Source organism: Ovis aries, chromosome 9, assembly GCF_016772045.2.
Source record: "Ovis aries strain OAR_USU_Benz2616 breed Rambouillet chromosome 9, ARS-UI_Ramb_v3.0, whole genome shotgun sequence".
NCBI classification, from domain to species: domain Eukaryota; kingdom Metazoa; phylum Chordata; class Mammalia; order Artiodactyla; family Bovidae; genus Ovis; species Ovis aries.
In genome coordinates this window covers 88,422,081-88,446,049 of record NC_056062.1, presented here as the reverse complement: position 1 = coordinate 88,446,049, position 23,969 = coordinate 88,422,081, and the positions used below count along the sequence as shown (strand labels likewise).

At 38.2% G+C, this 23,969-nt stretch overlaps 1 protein-coding gene across 1 annotated transcript in view; it reads left to right on the top strand.

Annotated features, from left to right (window-relative positions):
* Nucleotides 1-23,969, top strand: part of CNBD1 (cyclic nucleotide binding domain containing 1) — a 494,615-nt gene that overhangs the window by 279,603 nt on the left and 191,043 nt on the right. The window contains exons 6-7 of the mRNA XM_027973294.2: nt 2,572-2,742; nt 23,133-23,144. Of these exons, the coding sequence (XP_027829095.2) occupies nt 2,572-2,742; nt 23,133-23,144 (183 nt within the window). The remainder of the gene's footprint in view (nt 1-2,571; nt 2,743-23,132; nt 23,145-23,969) is intronic.

Here is a 23,969-nt window from a genome sequence, read left to right as displayed (position 1 = left end):
CAGGAAGATCCCACATGGCACAAGCCAACAAAGCTTCCCTAAGGCAGCCACTGAAACCCTCATGCCGCAACCACTGAAGCCCACACACCATAGCACCCAGGTTCTACAGCAAGAGCATTCACTGCAACAAAGAGCCTGTTCAATGCAGTTCAGTCATTCAGTCGTGTTTGACACTTTGTGACCCCATGGACTGCAGCATGCCAGGCCTCGCTGTCTATCACCAACTCCCAGAGTTTACTCAAACTCATGTCCATTGAGTTGGTGATGCCTTCCAACCATCTCATCCTCTGTCATCCCCTTCTCCTACCACCTTCAATGTTTCTAACCATCAGGGTCTTTTCAAATGAGTCAGTTCTTTGCATCAGGTGGCCAAAGTATTGGAGTTTCAGCTTCAACATCAGTCTTTCCAGTGAACACTCAGGACTGATCTCATTTAGTATGGGCTGCTTGGTTCTCCTTGCAGTCCAAGGGACTCTCAAGAGTCTTCTCCAACACCACAGTTCAAAAGCATCAATTCTTTGGCGCTCAGCCTTCTTCACAGTCCAATTCTCACATCCACACATGACTACTGGATAAACCATGGCCTTGACTAGATGGACCTTTGTTGGCAAAGTAATGTCTCTGCTTTTTAATATGCTGTTTAGGTTGGTCATAATTTTCTTCCAAGGAGTAAGTGTCTTTTATTTTCTTGGCTGCAGTCACCATCTGCAGTGATTTTGGAGCCCCACAAAATAAAGTCTGCCACTGTTTCCACTGTTTCTATTTGCCATGAAGTGATGGGACCGGACACCATGATCTTAGTTTTCTGAATGTTGAACCTGTGGGCCACAATAAAGATTCAGCTGAGCCAAAAATGAAACATAAGCATTTTTTTAAAAAAAGCAATATTTCTACAGTACCTTTGTCACTCAGATTAGATGATTAATAAGAAATGATATTGAGCTCTCTAGGAAGTATTTATTTTAAGCTCAGGCATCCAGAGAAACACAATGTTTGCTTTAGTGAAGATTAAAAAAAAATCACTATTTTATAGTCACCATGTATAGATGGCTTAAAGCTCAACATTCAGAAAACTAAGATTATGGCATCTGGTCCCATCATTTAATGACAAATAGATGAGGAAACAGTGGAAATAGTGGCTGACTTTATTTTTCTGGGCTCCAAAATCACTGAAGATGGGGACTGCAGCCATGAAATTAAAAGATGTGTATTCCTTGGAAGGAAAGTTATGACCAACCTAGACAGCATATTAAAAAGCAGAGACATTTCTCTGATAATGAGTGATGCTGAACATCTTTTCATGTGTTTGTTAGCCATCTGTATGTTTTCTTTGGAGAAATGTCTATTTAGTTCTTTGGCCCATTTTTTGATTGGGTCATTTATTTTTCTGGAATTGAGCTTTAGGAGTTGCTTGTATATTTTTGAGATTAGTTGTTTGTCAGCTGCTTCAATTGCTAATATTTGTTGGGAAAATGGCATTGAAACATGTATAATATCATATAAGAAACAAATCACCAGTCTAGGTTCGATGCAGGCTACAGGATGCTTGGGGCTGGTGCACTGGGATGACCCAGAGAGATGGTATGGGGAAGGAGGTGGGAGGGGAGTTCAGGACTGGGAACGCGTGTACACCTGTGGCGGATTCATGTTGATGTATGACAAAACCAATACAGTATTGTAAAATAAACTAAAGTAAAATTTAAAAAAAAGGAAAAAAGAAAGAAATGCAGGTATCCATTAAAGTCAACTTGTAAAGTTTTTATTTACAAGTTAATAAGCAAATGGTAAGAAAAGCACCCCACTTGATTAATTTCCTCCTTTGGAGCCATTAGTAAGTGATAGAGAAAAGGAGCAACATCATCCACTTCCCAAGATGTGCTTCTCCAAAATGACGGGCTTCAGAAAAACTAAAACTGATTTGTGTTTCGTTCAAACCTTCACTAGTGAATGAGCCTTCCAGACCTTCAGCATATATTTGAACTTTAGGTAGTGGGGTTGGATGACAGCTTGTGGAGAGTTGGAAAATGGAATAGAAGAAATGTTGAAAAAATACCCAAAACTTTTTCCTAGTAGTGATCCATTTCTCTTTTCATAGTATATTCTTTACTCAGTTCTATGAGTGATTCATCCTGCCTAGAGCAAACATAAATGAAAATTATTAGTGATAAACTGCTACTTATATAAAACAAAAAGAATGGCACTTTTGAAGGGGACAGAAACATTTTAAAAAGTTCAAGGGCTTTTCTGGCACTTTTTTCCTCATTTTGCCTGAAATCTATTAATCTTGATTTGTAACCACGATTTTTTCCTAGAATTTATCAGTTCCATAAGGGGATTGATTAAATAGCTGTCAGCAAATAGTACTCTAAGTGTAGATATCTTTGTTATTTTTGTTATTTGTCTAAATTTTTGTGAGGCCTAACTGCTACATTAAAGTCGCTGTCAATGAATAAATAAAAAGAAATCTGCTAAAAGGGAAGCAATTGTAATATGTATTGAAGACACATATACATCAAAGCACCTTTGAAATAAGGTCTATAGTATATCTTGTTTGGTTTTATTTTCTTTCAGTGATTGGAAATGATGGATTTTATATAATACTGAAAGGCCTAGCCCGACCTCAAACACAAATATATAAAAATCTGATTGAAGAACATGACTCTACAACCTCTTTCATACCTCAGAGTTTTCACAGCTTTGTTTTCAGTGAAGACATCAGAAACCCTCTATTGACTGGAGTTGGTCACACAGTAAGAAATGAATATTTGCTCCTTCAATAAGCAATGATGTATCATTGTTATAAACTTTATCTCTTCCAGATATTTAAATTTACATATATCCAGTGTTACCTGAAATATTAAAGCTAATATAGCTTTTAAAAATTAAAAAATTATACTGTCATCACAACTGGAGATGTGTTTTAAAAAAATTAATGTGGGATGCCTTCCACAACATACTGCCCACTGACTGGTGTTTTGTGGTGCATTTGATTACTGAGACAAAACCATTGTAATTGGATCACTAAATGAAGAAAGAGGGCTGTTTTGAGATAAGAGAGAGGGAGGGAGTGACTTAAGAAAGGGAACACAGAGGACAGAGCGTGAAGGGCCTTTTAAGTAAAATTAAGAGTGTGTGCTTGTGCTCTCTGTCTCAAGAGCAATGATAGGTAATCAAAGGGTTGATTCTATTAAATCAGAAAGTCTCAACTGAAGAAAACACTTTGTTCATATGCAATGTTTGAAGACTATCAACTGGCTCAAATAAAGATTCAGATCTTTCTGGATACCTGGATACCCCACATGAGGGTCAGCACTGGTTCAACTAGAACTGCAGCTCTAAAAGCCAGTTTTGGATGTAGGGTGATCAAGATGCTCAGAGGAGTAAATAGCCGAAGAAACTAATTAAAATCAAATGATTTAGCACTAAGGATTGAAGTCAGGAAGACCTAGAATATTCTTAGATTCAAGAAGGATAAGCATAGATAAAGACAATAAAGACAGACATGGATAAAATATTAATTTTTTTTCAGTCATTAAGTCATGTCCAACTTGTTGCAACATTATAGACTGCAGCACAACAGGCTTCCCCATCCCTCACTATCTCCCAGAGTTTGCCCAAGTTAACATCCATTCAATTGGTGATGTTATCCAATCATTTCATTTTCAGCTGCCCTCTTCTCCTTTTGCCTTCAGTTTTTCCCAGCATCAAGGTCTTTCCCAATGAGTCGACTCTTCACATCAGGTGGTGAAGAATATTGGAGCTTAAGCTTCAGAATCAGTTCTTCCAATGAATATTCAGGTTTGTTTTCCTTGGGGATTAACTGGTTTGATCTCCTTTGCTGTCCAAGGGACTTTCATGAGTCTTCCCCAACACCACAATTCGAAAGAATCAATTCTTTGGCACTCAGCCTTCTTTAGGGTCCAGCCTTCACATCCGTTCATGACTGTTGTAAAACCATAGCTTTGACCTTGTGGAACTTTGTCAGTAAAGCAATGTTTCTGCTGTAATATGCTGTCTAGGTTTGCCATAGCTTTCCTTCCAAGAGGCAAGTGTCTTCTAATTTCAAGGCTGCAGTCACCAACTGCAATGACTTTGGAACCCAAAAGAAAAAATGAGACAAAAACATAGAAGTATAAATTGTTGATCACACATGAATGAGTAAGCTTCTAAACTTCTATCTTGATTGGAATGGAAAAGAATGAACTCACTACTCAATGGCCACCTACTGTGTTGTTTTTCAGTCATTCAGTCATGTCCAACTGTTGCGACCCCATAGACTGTAGCACACCAGGCTTCCCTATCCTTCATTATTTCCAAGAATTTGCTCAAAGTCATGTCCATTGAGTTGATGGTACCATCCAGCCATCTCATTCTCTGTCACCCCGTTATCCCCCTGCCTTCAATCTTTCCCAGCATCAGGGTCTTTTCAAATGAATCAGCTCTCTGCACCAGGCCCCAAAGTATTGGAGCTTCAGCTGCAGCATCAGTCCTTTCAATGAGCATTCAGGGTTGATTTTCTCTAGAATTGACTTCTTTGCTCTCCTTGATTTCCAAGGAACTCTAAAGAGTCTTCTCCAGCACCACAGTTCAAAAGCATCAGTTCTTCAGTGTTCAGCCTTCTTTATGGTCCAACTCTCACATCCATACATGACTACTGGACAAACCATAGCTTTGACTATATGGAACTTTGTTAGCAGTGATGTTTCTGCTTTTTAATATGCTGTCTAAGTTTGTCATAGCTTTCCTTCCAAGGAACAAGCGTGTTTTAATTTAATGGCTGCAGTCACCAACTGCAAAGACTTTGGGACCCTCCAAAATAAAATCTGTCATTGTTTCCATTTTTTCCTCATCTATTTGCCATGAAGTGATGGGACCAGATGCCATGGTCTTCATTTTTTAAATGTTGAGTTTAAGCCAGCCTTTTCACTCTTCTCTTTCACCTTTATCAAGAGGCTCTTTCATTTCTCTTCACTTTCAGCTGTTAGAGTGGCATTCTTTGCTTATCTGAGGTTATTGACATTTCTCCCAGCAATCTTCATTCTCAGTTCAGTTCAATTCAGTCACTCAGTAGTGTCTGACTCTTTGTGACCACCATGGACTGCAGCACGCCAGGATTCCCTGTCCATCACCAACTCCTGTAGCTTCCTCAAGCTCATGTCCATCGAGTCAGTGAGGCCATCCAACCATCTCATCCTTTATCGAACACTTCACCCCCTGCCTTCCATCTTTCCCAGCATCAGGGTCTTTTCCAATGAGTCAACTCTTTGCATCAGATAAACAATGTGTTGGAGTTTCAGCCTCAGCATCAATCCTTCCAATGAGTATTCAGGACTGATCTCCTTTGAGATGGACTCGTTGGATCTCCTTGGTGTCCAAGGGACTCTCAAGAGTCTTCTCCAACACCACAGTTCAAAGGCATCAGTTCTTCGGCACTCAGCTTTCCTTATGGTCCAACTCTCGTATCCAGACATGACTACAGGAAAAATCATAGCTTTTTCTAGATGGATCTTTGTTGGCAGAATAATGTCTCTTCTTTTTAATATGCTTTCTAGGTTGGTCATAGCTTTTCTTCCAAGGAGTAAGCGTCTTTTAATTTCATGGCTGCTGTCACCATCTGCAGTGATTTTGGATTAGAATCTTAATTTTAACTTGTGATTTAGCATTTCACATGATATACTCTAGAAAGTTAAATAAGTAGAATGATAATATACAGCCCTGGCATACTCCTTCCCAATTTTGATCCAGTCCATTTTTCCATATCCAGTTCTAACTGTTGCTTCTTGACCTGCATACAGGTTTCTCAGGAGACAGGTAAGGTGGTCTGGTATTACCATCTCTCTAAGAATTTCCTGGAGTTTCTTGTGATCCACAGTCAATGCCTTTAGTGTAGTCAACAAAGCAGAGGTAAATATTTTCCTGGAATTCCCCTGCTCTTTCTATGATCTAGTGGATATTGGCAATTTGATTTCTGGTTCCTCTTCCTTTTCTAAATCCAGCTTGTACATCTGGATGTTCTCTGTTCATGTACTGCTGAAGCCTAACTTAAAGGATTTTGAGCATTACCTTGGTAGTTTGTGAAAGGAGCATAATTGTGTGGTAATTTGAACATTCTTTGGCATTGCCCTTCTTTGGGATGTACATGAAAGCTGACCTCTTCCAGTTATGTGGTCACTGCTGAGTTTTCCAAATTTCCTGGTGTATTAAGTGAGGCATTTTAACAGCATATTCTTTTACAATTAGAAATAACTTAGCTGGAATTCCATCACCTCCACTGTCTTTTTTAGTAGGAATGCTTCCTAAGGTCGACTAGACTTCACACACTAAGATGTCTGGCTCTTGGTGAGTGACTACACCATTGTGGTTACCCAGATCATTAAGACCTTTTGTGTACAGTTCTTCTGTGCAGACCTAATACTTTTTCAATCTGCTTTAGAAAAAAAGAATACCACATTTTTCAGAGCAGCTATAATTAGGGCCATTTCTTTGTTAACTTTATAGTAATCCACTCCAATCTTCTAGGATCAAGTTGTTTGCTTGTTGAGGGAAAAACTCAAGAATTTAATGAAATAAGATGGGACTACCAACTCTGAATCCTGAATTAGGTCTTTGAGGGCAGCAGTAATAGGTGTCATTCTTACATGAATGTGGTAGTGTTTTTGTTCCAGCTTTGTATAATTTTTTTGTTTCAGCTGATGTATAATTTGACAAGAAAATTTGTGTATGTTTAGGGTGTGTATCTTGATATTTTGATATATGTATTGTGAAGTGATCAGCACAATCAAGCTAATTAACATATCCATCACCTTATATAGTTAAATATTTGTGTGTTTGTAATGAGAACACACTATCTATCCTCCTAGTAAAGTTCAAGCATACACTATTGTGTGTGTGTGTGTGTGTGTGTGTGTGTGCATATGTGCTCATTTGCTCAGTTATCTCTTACTCGTTGTGACTCCATTGATTTCAGCCCAACCAGCTCCTCTGGCCATGGAGTTTTCCCAGCAAGAATACTGGAGTGGGTTGCCATTTCCTATTCCAGGGATGTTCCTGACAGGAATCTAACCTGCATATCCTGTGTCTCCTGCACTGGCAGGCAGATTCGTATTGTTGATTATATTCAGTTCAGTTCAGTTCAGTTGCTCAGTCGTGTCTGACTCTTTGCGACCCCATGAATTGCAGCATGCCAGGCCCCCCATCCACCACCATCTCCTGGAGTTCACTCAAACTCATGTCCATCGAGTCAGTGATGCCATCCAGCTATCTCATCCTCTGGCACCCCATTCTCCTCATGCCCCCAATCCCTCCCAGCACCAGGGTATTTTCCAGTGAGTCAACTCTTCGCATCAGGTGGCCAAAGTATTGGAGTTTCAGCTTTAGCATCAGTCCTTCCAGTGAACACCCAGGACTGATCTCCTTTAGAATGGACTGGTTGGACCTCCTTACAGTCCAAAGGACTCTCAAGAGTCTTTTCCAACACCACAGTTCAAAAGCATCAGTTCTTCGGTGCTCAGCTTTCTTCACAGTCCAACTCTCACATCCACACATAATTATATTACTGTGTTGTATACTAGATCTTTTAAGAGTTACTCATCTTGCATACAGCAAACTTTGTACCCTTTGATCAATATCTGTCCATTTTCCCTAGCCCTCACACCTTGTGGCTTCCCTTGTGGCTCAGCTAGTAAAGAATCTGCCTGCAATGCAGGAGACTTGGGTTTGATCCCTGGGCTGGGAAGATCTCCTGGAGAAGGAAAAGGCTACTCACTTCAGTGTTCTGGCCTGAAGAATTCCATGGACTGTATACTCCATGGGATCGCAAAGAGTCGGACATGATTAAGCAACTTTTACTTTCACTTTATACCTTGTCACCAACATTCTACTGTCTTCTATGAGTTTGACTATTTTAGATAAAATATATATGTGAGATCCTATCTGTCTTTGTTTGGCTTATTTTACTTCAGTTCAGTTCAGTTCAGTTCAGTTCAGTCCCTCAGTCATGTCCGACTCTTTGCGACCCCATGAATTGCAGCACGCCAGGCCTCCATGCCTATCACCAACTCCTGGAATTCACCCAAACTCATGTGCATCAAGTTGGTGATGCCGTCCAGCCATCTCATCCTCTGTTGTCCCCTTCTACTCTCCTCCTGCCCCCAATCCCTCCCAGCATCAGGGTCTTTTCCAGTTAGTCAACTCTTCACATCAGGTGGCCAAAGTATTGGAGTTTCAGTCTCAGCGTCAGTCCTTCCAATGAACACCCAGGACTGATCTCCTCTAGGATGGACTGGTTAGATCTCCTTGTAGTCCAAGGGACTCTCAAGAGTCTTCTCCAACACCACAGTTCAAAAGCATCAGTCCTTCAGTGCTCAGCTTTCTTCACAGTCCAACTTTCACATCCATACATGACCACTGGAAAAACCATAGCCTTGACTAGATAGACCTTTGTTGGAAAATTAATATCTCTGTTTTTTAATATGCTATCTAGTTTGGTCATAACTTTCCTTCCAAGGAGTAAGTGTTTTTTAATTTCATGGCTGCAGTCACCATCTGCAGTGATTTTGGAGCCCCCCAAAATAAAGTCTAACACTATTTCCACCATTTCACCATCTATTTCCCATGAAGTGATGGGACCAGATGCCATGATCTTCGTTTTCTGAATGTTGAGCTTTAAGCCAACTTTTTCACTCTCCTCTTTCACTTTCATCAAGAGGCTTTTTAGTTCGTTTTCACTTTCTGCCATAAGGGTGGTGTCATCTGTATATCTGAGGTTATTGGTATTTCTCTCGGCTATCTTGATTCCAGCTTGTGCTTCTTCCAGCATGCTGTTTTTCATGATGTACTCTGCATAGAAGTTAAATAAGCAGGGTGACAATATACAGCCTCGATGTACTCCTTTTCCTATTTGGAACCAGTCTGTTGTTCCATGTCCAGTTCTAACTGTTGCTTCCTCACCTGCATACAGGTTTCTTAAGAGGCAGGTCAAGTGGTCTGGTATTCCTATCTCTTTCAGAATTTTCCACAGTTGATTGTGATCCACACAGTCAAAGGCTTTGGCATAGTCAATAAAGCAGAAATAAATGTTTTTCTGGAACTCTCTTGTCTTTTCGATGATCCAGTGGATGTTGGCAATTTGATCTCTTCCACTTAGCATAATGTCTTTCAGGTTCATTTGTGTTGTCGCAAATGTCAGAATTTCCTTCCCTTTCAAACTTAATAAAATCCCATTGTTTGTGTATACATGGTATTTTCCACCTCCATTCATCCATGGATAAACAGATTGTTTCCATATTTTAGCTATTGTGAATAATAATTCAATAAACAAGGAAATGCAGCTGTCTCTTCAATATCCTGTTTTCCTGTTTTTTTAGAAGACAGCACAGAAATGAGATTCCTGGATTGTATGGTAGTTCTGTTTCAATTTTTTGAGGGATGATCCATGCATGCGTGCGTGTTTAGTCACTTCAGTCTTGTCCTACTCTTTGCGACCCTGTGGACCATGGCCTGCCAGGCTCCTCTGTCGTGGGATTCTCCAGGCAAGAATACTGGAGCGGGTTGCCATTTCCTTTTCCAGGGAAGCTCCCATACTGTTTCTTAAAGGCTCTACCAATTTACATGTCCACCAACAGTACACAAGGATTCAATTTTCACCACATCTTTTCTTTTTGATAACAGCCGTTCTAACAGATGTGAGGTGATATCTCATTATGGTTTTAGTTTCATTTCCTTGATGGTTAGTGATGTTGAACATCTTTTCAAGGACTTGGTCATTTTAATGTATTATTTTAAGAAATATCTACTTAGGTTGTTTTCAGATTTAAAACATTGTGTTATTTGTTTCTTTGCTATTGAATTGTGTGAGTTCCTTATATATTTTGGATAGTAACCCCTTATCTGATATATGGTTGAAAATTTTTCTCCTGTTATATAGGCTACATTTTCATTTGTCTATTTTTATTTTGCTGTGCTGCTGCTGCTGCTACCTTGCTTCAGTTGTGTCCGACTCTGTGCGACCCCACAGATGGAAGCCCACCAGGCTCCCCCATCCCTGGGATTCTTCAGGCAAGAACACTGGAGTGGGTTGCCATTTCCTTCTCCAATGCATGAAAGTGAAAGGGAAGTCACTCAGTCATGTCCGATCCTTAGTGACCCCATGGATTGCAGCCTACCAGGCTCCTCCATCCATGGGATTTTCCAGGCAAGAGTACTGGAGTGGGGTGCCATTGCCTTCTCTGAAGCTTTTAAGCTTAACGTAATTCTGATGGTTGATTTTTACCTTTATTTGTACTTTTGGTATTGTGTCCAAAAAATCATTACCAAGACCAGTTTCAAGGAACTTCTTTCCTGCCTATTTTTCTAGGAGTTTTGCAATAGAAGATCTTGTGTTTAAGTCTTTAATCCATTTCAAGGTAATTTTTGTAGTGTGCTCTAAGATATGAGTTCGGTTTCAGTATGTGGTTATCTGGTTTTTCAAGCACTATTTATAGAAGAGACTATTCTTTCCCTGTTGAATTTTCCTGAAGTCCTTGTGAAATATATGTTGACTATATGTGACAGCATTTATTTCTGAGCTCTCTTTTCTGCTCCATTGGTATGTCTCTCTTTTTATGCTGATGCCATAGTGTTTAAATTACTATATCCTTGTAGTAAAGCTTAAAATTAGATCCTGTAAGGCCTCTACCTTTGTTCTTTTGTCTCAGAATTGTTTTGGTAATTCAGTCTTTTGTGGTCCCATACAAAGTTTCTGTTCAGTTCAAATTTTAGGATTTCTTTATTTCTGTGAACAATACCACTGGAGTTTTGATAGGGGTCACATCGATTCTATATATGACTTTGTATAGTATGACATATTTATAATATTAACTGCTCCAGTCCATGAACATGGGATATCTTTCCCTTTGTATCTTCTTCAATTTTCATCATAAAAGTTCTGAAGTTTTCATTGTGCAGATCTTTCAGTTCCTTGGCTATATAAATTTTTAATTATTTAATGTTTTTGATATTATTGTGGTGGGATAGTTTGTTTTTCAGGTGTTCTATTAGTATATAGAAATGCCACTGATTTCTGTACATTGATTTTATATCTTGAAGCTTTATTGAATTTTTAAATTAGTTCCAACAGCTTTTTAAAAAATTTTTCTGCATATAAGATAATTTCACCTAAAAATAATAAAACAATTTACTGTGTCCTTTATGATTTGGATGCCTTTTACTTCTTTGTTTTAACTAATTGGTCTAACTAGGATTTCAGTATCATATGGAATAATAGTGATGAGAGAGGTATCCTTGTCTTTTTCCTGATCTCAGAAAAAAAGCTTTTAATCTTTCACCATTGAGTAGGATGGTAGCAATGGCTTTGTCATAACAGCCTTTATCATGATGAGGCATGTTGTTCCTTCTATACTCAATTTGTTGAAAAGAAAGACTGGTATATTTTGTCAGATTTTTTTCTGTATATATTGAGGTGATCATATGATCTTTATCTTTCATTCTGAGAATGCGGTGCATCACATTTATTGATTGCATATATTGAACTATCCTTGCTTCCCAGGGATAAATTCCACTTGGTCATAGTGTATAATTCTTTTAATATGCTGTTGAATTGGAGTTGATAATATGTACATTTTAACTATGTTAATTTTTCCTTTTTGTGAACAAAAAATGTCTCCATTTATTTGTGCTTTCTTTAATGTCATTACTGTTTTATAATTTTTAGTACATATCTTTAAGTTTATTCCTAAGTATTTTATTATTTTTCTTCTTGTAAATGCTTTCTCAATTTTTTTTGTATAATTTGTTATTATGTATAGAAAAGACACTGATTTTGTATGTTACTTCTGTATTCTGCAACTTTACTGGATTTATTTATTATTTATAACAAATTTTGGTGGAGTTTTTCAGGTTTTGTACATATAACATCATGTCATGTACAAGCAAGTTATTTTATTTCTTCCTTCCTGATTTGGATATCTTTTCTTTCTTTCTCTCCTTTTGTTTTTTCTTTTCTTCTTCTCTTTCTCTTTGCACCATTTCTCTGCCTAGGATACTAGTACTATGTTGAAGAGAAGTGGAAAGGGTGGGCATCCTTGCCTTCTACTAAATATTTTTAGGTTTTTATTGGTGGGTTGCTGTTAAATTGTTACTTCTGTGGGGGAATGAGGGCTGGGTGGGAATTCCCAGGCTTCCTTCTTGCTGATGTCTATGATATTGTTTTGGTTTACTGTCTTGGCTAAGGCGGAAGATAGTAGGGAGAGGGAATTTCAGATTTCTACTTGATCTTCCTTACTGATAGCTCTTAGCACAAAGACCAAGAAATCAATATGGGGTCAATATCAAGTATCCATTCAAATTACATATTTAAAGTCCATGGAAGCTGTCGTGTGGTGGTTCTATGAATCCAGTGGCACCACTGTGAACCAGACCTGGGCCAAGCTCAGTTTCTTTATTTTTTATTTTATTTTTTTTTCCCATTCTGAGTCTTTGTTGCTACATACATGGACTTTGCCTCTAGTTGCAGAGAGCAGAGGCCACTCTCCAGTAGCAGAGTATGGGCTTCTCATTGCAGTGGTTTTTCTTGTTGAGAAGCAAAGGGCTCTAGGGCATGTGGGCTTCAGTAGTTGCAGCGTGTGGACTCAGTAGTTGCGGACCGCAGGCTCTAGAGCACAGGCTCCATAGGTGTGGTGCACAGGCTTTGTTGCCCCACAGCATGGGGGATGCCCCTGGATCAGGGATTGAACCGGTGTTCCCTGCATTGGCAGGGGGACTCTTTGCCACTGAGCCATGAGGGAAGCCCCCAAACTCAATTTTTTTATTGCATTCTCTATATTTTCTCACTGTAAAGATGGCAATTATGATACTTAATGTACCAGGTTTTAAAGTCTCTACCCTGAGTTTCAGAGTTCAACAGAGTACTTGCTGGGGTTGTATATGCAAGGTTATTTGGAGCTATCGTATCCTTATAATAAAATATTAAGTCAAATTCTTACCTTTTTCTGTTTTCCAACTATAGAAGAATAAGTTTTCCTTATATGCTACCATGGAGTTCTTTGGTTATATCAGTTTAAGCTGATGATGAATTTTCCTAAAATATTATTTCCTTTATTCATTGTATTTATTTCCCCCAAAGCAGTTACTCTTTTTGAAAATTTATTTTTAATTAAAGTATAGTTGAATTTCAACATTGTGTTAATTACTGCTGTACAGAAACATGACTCAGTTATTCTTTTCTATGGTTCTTAATACTCATCCCCAACATCTCAAAAGTCTAAGATACTGTAGCTTCCTGAGCATTGTCTTCTGACAATACCCTTGCCCTGTTCAACACCATTAAAAGTTTTATCAATTGTACTGCCACAGCAGGCCAGGAACTACCACTACTAAAGTAATGGCTTTTTATTGCAAGCTGGCTGGCAACCAGTTAATAACTCTAAATCATTCTTTTTTCTAGTACTTATAGAATATTTTGAAAAAATAATATAGATAAAACCAGACAATTCTATTGCATGTCAGTAACTCTATCGATTTTGTTCTTAAGTCTGCTGAAGAAAAAGTATGTGACTATTGCCTATAATTTAATTTGGATTGCTAAAAATATAAAGTATCCTTATTGACCCTGTTTCCTATAGAAAATGTGAGTTACATTTTAAAACATGCTATTCTTTGTCTAATATTATTGACTTGCTTTTCTGTGTATTTATTTAAAAATAAGCATTAAATATTATTTATGTTTGTGAGTTTTGTTGTTTTGCACAAAGCGTTATGTTTTATTTTTCCTCCATCTATTTGGCTTCTTTACCACTATTTGCTTTTTTTATTGTGTTGTATCAGAGAAAAGCCTTTCAAAGAAAGTGAAAGTGGAGAGTGAAAAAGTTGGCTTAAAGGTCAACATTCAGAAAACGAAGATCATGGCATCCGGTCCCATCACTTCATGGGAAATAGATGGGGAAACAGTGGAAACAGTGTCAGACTTTATTTTTGGGGGCTCAAAAATCACTGCAGATGGTGACTGCAGCCATGAAATTAAAAGACTTTTACTCCTTGGAAGGAAAGTTATGACCAACCTAGATAGCATATTGAAAAGCAGAGACATTACTTTGCCAACAAAGGTCTGTCTAGTCAAGGCTATGGTTTTTCCAGTGGTTGTGTGTGGATGTGAGAGTTGGACTGTGAAGAAAGCTGAGCTCCAAAGAATTGATACTTTTGAACTGTGGTGTTGGAGAAGACTCTTGAGAGTCCCTTAGACTGCAAGGAGATCCAACCAGTCCATTCTGAAGGAGATCAGTCCTGGGATTTCTTTGGAAGGACTGATGCTGAAGCTGAAGCTCCAGTACTTTGGCCACCTCATGCGAAGAGTTGACTCATTGGAAAAGACTCTGATGCTGGGAGGGATTGGGGGCAGGAGGAGAAGGGGACGACAGAGGATGAGATGGCTGGATGATATCACCGACTCGATGGACGTGAGTTTGAGTGAACTCCGGGAGTTGGTAATGGACAGGGAGGCCTGGTGTGCTGCAGTTCATGGGGTCACAAAGAGTTGGATATGACTGAGCGACTGAGCTGAACTGAACTGATCAGAGAATCACATTAAAAAAAAGAAGTAATACTATCTTAACTCTTTAACTTAAAATTTTGTAAACAAGTGGGCATTATCTGAATATAATGAGCATAAAGTGAAAAGCATTCAGTCAAAGAATCAAATACATTTTTTATGAGATGAAAACATATTACACTTATTCCCTGTTACAGATCTAAATTTGACTAAAAGAAATGGTAAAGTACAAATAACAATTTTTGTTTTTGTTTTTCTTGATATTGATTTATATAGTAAGGCAAATTTGTTTTGTGGTGGCTCAGACAGTAAAGAATCTGCCTGCAGCATGGGAGACCTGGGGTCCAATCCCTGGGTTTGGATAATCCCCTGGAGAAGGGAAAGACTACCCATCCAGTATTCTTGCCTGGAGAATTCCCATAGACAGAAGATCCTGGAGAGGGCTACAGTCCACAGGGTTGCAAAGAGTCGGACATGACTGAGCGAGTAAGCACATCACATGTAAGGAAAAGAGAGAAAAAAAACATTCATTTACAAGATCATCAGTAAGGATCCTAAGTAATTTTAAAATCTTTAGTTTGTTTTTAATTAGTTTCACAATTTTTCAAAGAACAATCATAAAGAAAATCAAGTTTCCTTAGAGTCAACTCAGGTATGATATGGTGTATTTTAACACAAACATACACATACACACTTTGCATTTTATACCTTATTTTGTATTTTATACTTTATATGCCCCTAAAATTGATATATACTTGATTACACTGGTATTTTTATTAAGATGTATTTTTAACACGATAACATTTAGCGACATTATACAGGAAAATTTTAAATGGATGCTCTTTATTACTAAAAATAACTTTATAGTTTATTAGTAGAGCTTTTCTTTGAACAATAAACATTTGAAGACATGTGGAATGAAAATCCTTTGATAAATGTATATTGAACAATTTGGACTGAGTAGGCGGCGCCTGGTGGGCAGCCGTCTATGGGGTTGCACAGAGTCGGATCCGACTGAAGCGACTTAGCAGTAGTAGTAGTAGTAGGGTGAAATTACAAAAGAGCTTTAATATTTTTAATAACAAAGCTTTAAAACAATCTGTGTAGTAGTATTTTTCCATGCTCTCTGGAAGAAATCTCAGTCGGATTCCTAGTTATTAACAAGTAGCCTCATTTTTAGATATGAAAATTTGCAGTCTTGTCTTCATATCGAAATTTCAAACTCTCACGCTTGACAACACAACTTGCATCTTATCAAGCTATACTTCTGCAGTGGGGGAAGGAGTTCTCACGATAGTTTATTCCCCCTTTCTTACTCTGCATCCTCTTCTATTCACTAACTGCTTTTTCTGCTCCTCTCAGAGGATCGGGAAGGAAGGGAGAATGAGTATCAGAGGTGGATTTACGGTCACCGTCAGTGATTTGGTGTCTAAACGCAATCTTTTGCCTGTCCTTCCTTCTGTAACTGCCTTGAAAGGTAACGTCTTGTGAACGTATGCTCAGTTTTGTCTGATTCTTTGTGACCCAATGAACTGTAACCTGCCAGGCTCCTCTGTCCCATGGTATTTTTGAGGCAAGAATACTGGAGTGGGTTTTTATTTGGTTGACCCGTGTCTCTGTGTTTCCTGCATTGACAGGCAGATTCTTTACCACTTGAGCCATCTGGGAAGCCCACTGTCTTGTACGGTGAGTTATTTAATACAACTTTTGTCCCTGGCTTCATGCAGTGGAGATCACAGAAGTCTTTTGAATCAGCTCGCCACTTCAGGCAGATCCCCAGGTTTGCTCCCTTTGCAGAGAGTTCCACACTCTTTAACTCTGGTGAGTCCACCTAGCTGATGGGAGAGGGAGAGCCACACACTTAGCCCATCAGCCTCCTGTCTTCTTGTGACTGAACTCAAGTTTGGCTGCCCACTGATCAACCAGTCAATACGCACAAGGTAGGTGAATGGTTGCTTTCTCAGAGAAAGGAGAAATTGCTTTCTCAGAGTTCTAGCAACCTGGGGAGAAGGTGGATTTGTGCTCCAGATCAACTCGGAAGAGTCTGCTTGGCTATGACTGCTTTTGGAGTCTCAGTGAATCATCCAGGCAGGAGATTGGGTTCCGTGTCATTTCCCCTTGCATGCAGACTGGCTGACTCCTGCTGATCTTTCTTCAGATGCTATCTTGCCCACGTGATCTGCCTGCAGGATTGCTAATGAGGCTACTGGGAGTAGAGAGCTAGTCATTTTCTTACTACTTAATCCTTCATTCTTATTTCTTTCAATCTGGGAAAAGAATCAACAGGTTAGCAAGGCACTGTGTGTATTCAATGGAGAATAAGTTAGGAGTTAGGTTAAATTATCTAGTGATCTCATTCCTATAATGAAGTTCTTTTTTTTTTTTATAGCATTTCTTTATTTTTTTTTATTTTTTATTTTTTTATTTTTTTTAAATTTTAAAATCTTTAATTCTTACATGCATTCCCAAACACAGATGGGTATAACGGACTTTTGGACTCAGAGGGAGAGGGAGAGGGTGGGATGATTTGGGAGAATGAAGTTCTTTTAAGGCCAGAGAGGAACAGAAGCAGGCAGACAGGAAAGGGGCAGAAAGAGCTTCTTTCAGTCCTCACTTTGAGCTTTGGGCAAAGGGAAGGAGGAGGATCGGAGATGACTGCAGGACTCTGACAGCTCTCACTACACAGACCTCTCTGTCTTTTCCATCAGTACTGTGATCTCAGTTTACAGTCTCTCAAGGCAGAAAATGAGCTAAAGTTCACAAAATCAATTTTACGATTGATAAATCTCTATGCAAGTTCTACACATTTTGATTTCTAATATTCTGAAGCAACAGGAAGTCACTTTCACTGTAGGGAAACTACCCAGAGCACTCTGTTACATAAATATCCATTCAATCTTTATTATGTGTGCATATATAATCTACTTTATATCACTTAAATTTCTATAAATACAAGTTTAACATCTTAGAATAAATGAAAATATTGCACTTAATATTATATGTGTTTTAGGTATAACACATCTTATGTAATGATATATCCTGTGAGATATTATAGCTTAATATATAATAGAATATATCTATATGAATATAATAGGATGTGTGTACACATAAAAATACATATAACACATAGAATGGAATAGATTATATATATTTCCACATGAAATCTTACATATAAAATTATTTATTAATTTTCTTGAAGCTCCCCAATTTGACAAAAACTGGGATATTGAAATATATCTATATTACTTGTGGATTTTGCCACACAGAAAATCAGTTTCAACAAGATAGTTTCTCAGAGTAAAAAAGTTTTTTCATTGTATGTGTGTTTATGCATGCTAAAAATTCAGTTAAATCAACTAGTTTTATTAAGCAGTTATGTAAATATTTTTAAGTGCTGTGTTGAGTATACAATATAATCTTGAAATGGTTAGAGATAAAAAAAATTTTGAAACTGTCTACATAGAAATGTGATATTAAATCCATAAGATAGATAAAATCTTTAGGAAAATAGTATTGAAAAGAAAGAGCTGAACTCAAGGAGCAAATCTTAAGTAAATTTCTCACTTGAGAAAATGGAAAGTAGTCACTATATAGCCCAGCAACGGAGCTGACTAGAAATATGACAGGGAGAAGAAAATTCCCCTGAAAGTGAGATGATTAAGTAATTATTGGTATTTGGAGACCTTTCCTTTTACAATGAGAACTTTGCATGAACCCCTCATGTTTTCTTGCCTGGTTGTAGGTGGTGACGCTTAGTGAGTATTTTGTTATGTGACTTGGTAACATCCTAAAATGGAGAAAATAGGTTTCCTTTGAGCAATATAATTTAACTAAAAGTTAAAACCTTTATTTTTGTTTAAATTTATTTTTTAATTGGAGGAAGATTGCCTTACAGTGTTGTGTGGGTTTCTGCTGTAGAACAATAGGAATCAGCCATAGTTTTCCATGTATCTCTTCCCTCTTAAGCCTCCTTCCTCTCCCCTCACCCACCCCTCTAGGTCATCACAGAGGGCCAGGCTGGGTTCCCTGTGTTATGCAGCAACTTCCCACCAGCTCTCTATTGTACCCTTGATAGTGTTTATATGTCTACACTACTTTTTCCATTTGTCTCACCCTCTCCTCCCCCCACTGAATCCACGAGCCCATTCTCTCCATATGCATCTCTAACCTCTCCTTGCAAATAGGTTCATTGATACCATTTTTCTAGATTCTGTGTTTATGTATTAATGCACAATATTTGTTATTCTGTTTCTGACTTACTTTACTGGGTTTAACAGGCTCTAGGTTCATGCAACTCACTATAACAGACTCAGATTTGTTCCTTTTCATGCTTGAGCAATATATATATTACCATACGTCCTTATCCATTCATCTGTCAGTAGTCATCGAGTTTGCTTCCATGTCCTAGCTATTGTAAATAGTGCTGCAGTGAACATTGGGGTACATGTGTCTTTTAGAATTGTGTTTTTTTTAGAGTATATGCCTAGTAGTGGGATTGCTGATCATATGGTATCTATTCCTAGTTTTTTAAGGAATCTGCATACTCTTCTCCATGATAGCTATATCAATTTACATTTCCACCAATAGTGTAGCAGAGTTTCCTTTTCTCCACACTCTCTCCAGCATTTATTGTTTGTAGATTTTTTGATGACGGCCATTCTGACTGGTGTGAGTTGATGCATCATTGTAGTTTTCATTTTCTAACAATTAGTAATATTCAGTATCTTTTCATGTGTTTGTTGACCACATGTACATGTTCTTTGGGGAAAAGTCTGTTTAGGTCTTCTGCCCATTTTTTGACTGGGCTGTTTGTTTTTCTAATTAATATTGAACCATATAAGCTGCTATATCCTTTGTCTCACTTGCAATTATGTTCTCCTATTCTGTTATGGAACTTCCCTGGTGGCTCAGACGGCAAAGCATCTGACTACAGTGTGGGAGACCTGGGTTCAATCCCTGGGTTGGGAAGATCCCCTGGAGAAGGAAATGTCAACCCACTCCAGTATTCTTGCCTGGAAAATCCCATGGACAGAGGAGCCTGGTGGGCTACAGTCCATGAGGTCACAAAGAGTCATTCTGTTATCTTTTAATCTTATTTATTATTTCATTTGCTGTGCAAAGACATTTAAGTTTAATTGGGTCTCATTTGTTTATTTCTGTTTTTATTTCCACTACTCCAGTAGATGAGTCAAAGAGGATCTTGCTGTGATTTATTTCAAAGTATGCACTGGCCTATGTTTTGCTCTAAGAGCTTTATTGTTTCTGGCTTTACATTTAAGTCTATAATCCATTTTGAGTTTATTTTTGTGTATGATGTTAGGAAATGTTCTAGCTTCATTCTTTTAAATGTTCAGTTCAGTTGCTCAGTCATGTCCAGCTCTTTGTGACCCTATGAACCACAGCATGCCAGGCCTTCTGTCTATCACCAACCCCTGGAGTTTACTCAAACTTATGTCCATGAGTCAGTGATGCCATCTAACCATCTCATCCTCTGTTGTACCCTTCTCCTCCCACCTTCCTTCTTTCCCAGCATCAGGGTCTTTTCAAATGAGTCAATTCTTCGTATCAGGTGGCCAAACATTGGAGTTTCAGCTTCAGCATTAGTCCTTCCAATGAATATTCAGGACTGATTTCCTTTAGGATGGACTGATTAGATCTCTTTGCTGTCCAAGACTCTCAAAAGTCTTCTCCAACATGGCAGTTCAAAAGCATCAATTCTTTGGCATTCAGCTTTCTTTATGGTCCAACTCTCACATCCATACATGCCTAATGGAAAAACCAAAGCTTTGACTGGATGGACCTTTGTTGGCAAAGTAGTGTCTCTGGTTTTTAATAAGTTGTCTAGGTTGGTCCAAACTTTTCTTCCAAGGAACAACCGTCTTTTAATTTCATGGCTTCACTCACCATCTGTGGTGATTTTGGAGCCCAAGAAAATAAACTCTGTCACTGTTTCCATTGTTTCCCCATCTATTTGCCATGACGTGATGGGATCATATGCCATGATCTTAGTCTTCTGAATGTAGCTGTAGTTTTCCCAGTACCACTTATTGAAGAGACTGTCTTTTCACCATTGTATATTTTTGCCTCCTTTGTCAAAGGTAAGGTGCCCATAGGTGAATGGATGTAGCTCTACTTTATTGGATTGGTCTATATTTCTGTTTTTATGCCAGTACCATGCTGTCTTGACGACTGTCTCTTTGTAGTATGGCCTGAGGTCAGGAAGGTTGATTCTTCCAGCTCCACTCTTCTTTCTCAAGATCGCTTTGGCTATTCAGGGTCTTTTGTGTTTCTATTTGTTCTAGTGCTTTTTGAATGGTGGAAAATACCATTGGTATTTTGATACAGATTGCATTTAATCTGTAGATTGTTTTGAGTAGTATAGTCATTTTCACAATAGTGATTCTTCCAATCCAAGAGTATGATATACCTCTTCATCTGTTTGTGTCATCTTTGATTTCTTTCATCAGTCTCAAATAGATTTCTGCATACAGGTCTTTTCTCTCTTTAGGTGGGTTTATTTCTAGGTATTTTATTCTTTTGCTCCAATGGTGAATGGGATTGTTTCACTAATGTCTCTTTCTGAGTTTTCATTGTTCATGAATAGGAATGCAAGGGATTTCTGTCTATTAATTTTATATCCTGCAGATTTACTATATTTATTGATTTGGGCTAGTAATTTCTTGATGGCATCTTTAGGGTTTCCTGTGCATAGAATCATGTCATTAGCAAATGAGGGTTTTATTTCTTCTTTTCAGTCTGGATTCCTTTTATTTCTTTTTCTCCTGTGATTTCTGTAGCCAGGACTTCCAAAACTATATTAAATGATAGTGGCATGAGTGGGTACCCTTGTCTTGCTCCTGATCTTGGAGGAAATGCTTCCAGGTTTTCACCACTGAGAATGTTTGCTGTGGGTTTGTCATAGATGGCCTTTATTATGTTGAGGTAGGTTCCTTCGGTGCCTGCTTTCTGAAGAAATAGGTGTTGAATTTTGTCAAAAGCTTGTTCTGCATCTATTGAGATGATCGTATATTTATCTTTTATTTTATTAATATAGTTTAACACAATGATTGGTTTGTATATATTAAAGAACCCTTATATCCCAGGGATAAACTCCACTTGCTCAATTCCTTTAATGTGTTGCTGGGTTCTGTTTGCTAGAATTTAGTTAAGTATTTTTGCATCTTTTTTTCATCAGTGATATGGTCTGTGATTTTCTTTTTTTGTGTATAGTTTCTTTGTCTGGTTTTGGTATCAGGAGGATGGTGGCCTCCTAGAATGAGTTTGGGAGTTTTCTTTCCTCTGCAATTTTCTGGAAGAGTTTGAGCAGTATAGGTGTTACCTCTTCTCTAAACATTTAAAATTCACCTGTGAAGCCATCTGGTCTCAAACTTTTATTTTTTGGAAGAATTTTGATCACAGATTTGATTTCATTGCCTGTGATTGGTATGTTCATATTTTCCATTTCTTCCTGTTTCAGTCTTGGAAGGTTGTACTTTTCTAAGAATTTACCCATTTCTTATAGATTGTCCATTTTATTGGCATATAGTTGCTTGTAATAGTCTTTTATGATCCTTTATATTTCTGTATTGTCTATTGTAACATCTCCTTTTTCATTTCTAATTTTATTGATGAAACTCTTCTCTCCCTTTTCTTCTTGATGGGTCTGGCTAATGGTTTGTCAATTTGATCTTCTCAAAGAACCAGCTTTAAGTTGTATTGATCTTTGCTATTGTCTCCATTTATTTTTTTATTTATAACCAGTCTGATCTTTATGATTTATTTCCTTCTACTAACTTTGTTTTGTTGTTCTTTTTCTAGTTGCTTTAGGTGTAAGGTTAGCTTGTTTGTTTGATGTTTTTCTTGTTTCTCTAGGTAGGCTTGTATTGCTATAAACTTGCGTCTGAGCATTGCTTTTACTGTATCCAATATGTTTTGAATTGTGTTCATCATCCTATTTCTGGCATAGACTATGGTTTAGTAAATAATAGTGTATTATTATTATTGGGCTTCCCTTGTGACTCAGCTGATAAAGAATCTTCCTGCAATGAAGGAGACTTGAGTTTGATCCCTGGGTTGAGAAGATCCCTGGAGAAGGGAAAATCTACCCACTCCAGTATTCTGGCCTGGAGAATTCCATGGACTATATAGTCCATGGGGTCACAAAGAGTTGGCTATGACTGAGCGACTTTCATTTTCATCATTACTCTTAATGTAATTGAATCAGATTAAGAAAAAAATATTAAGAATATTGATTCATACTGCAGGATAAGTAACTCTCTTCCAACTTTTATCATGGCTGTTAGGCTGGAGTCAATCCATATCCTAAACACTTCCTAAAAGTTTTCCACCAAATTAAATCCTACTGAAAGCATCATTTCTCAGCTGATGCATTCAGCTGGTCTTCAGCGGCAGTGAGTTTACTGATTGTGTCAGGAACTAAGTATTTTCATTTCCATTCCCACTGGAGAATCTCTGCTTCTTGAGGAACATTTTCAGAAGCTATAATCTTGGGAGGAGAAGCTTATATACATTATGGAGACATTCTGTTTTTCCCTATCCTCTCCTTCCTTGCCTCCAAATCATGTCACAGATCTTCCTTCCTGTGTTCCCATTTGTATTGAGACAGGTTCCTAGCATGTACTACCTCAGTTTAGTAGTCAACTCATTAGGAATTTGCTTCTTATTCATTGGTTAGACCATATGGAAGCTTAATCAGTTTTCTAACAGGGATATCTGGCTAACCCATGATCTTGAAACTCACATTTGTCCTTGTTTGCTATGGTTATTCTGTATTGCTATCATTGCTAGTTAATGTGTGCTTTCTGTCTGCAATTTAGTATTGCTATTTCTAGTTATCTATATATCTAGTTGGAGAAGGCAATGGCAACCCACTCCAGTACTCTTACCTGGAAAATCCCATGGACGGAGGAGCCTGGTAGGCTGTAGGCCCTGGTGTCATGAAGAGTCGGACACTTACTGAGCGACTTCACTTTCACTTTTCACTTTAATGCATTGGAGAAGGAAATGGCAACCCACTCCAGTGTTCTTGCCTGAAGAATCCCAGGGATGGTGGAGCCTGGTGGGCTGCCATCTCTGGGGTCGCACAGAGTTGGACACGACTGAAGCGACTTAGCAGCATATATCTAGTTACAGCTATCACAATCTCCAAAATTCCATTTCACTACTTACAAAACATAATTATATATCTCAATGCTATAGACTCTTGTATGCCTGCCAGCATGCATCAGCCCTGTCGCTCAGTCGCGTCCAGCTCTTTGCAACCCCATGGACTACAGCACACCAAGCCTCCTGTCCATCACCAACTCCTGGAGCTTGCTCAAACTCATGTCCATTGAGTCAGTGATGCATCCAACCATCTTATCCTCTGTCAATCCCTTCTCCTGTCTTCAAACTTTCCAAGCATCAG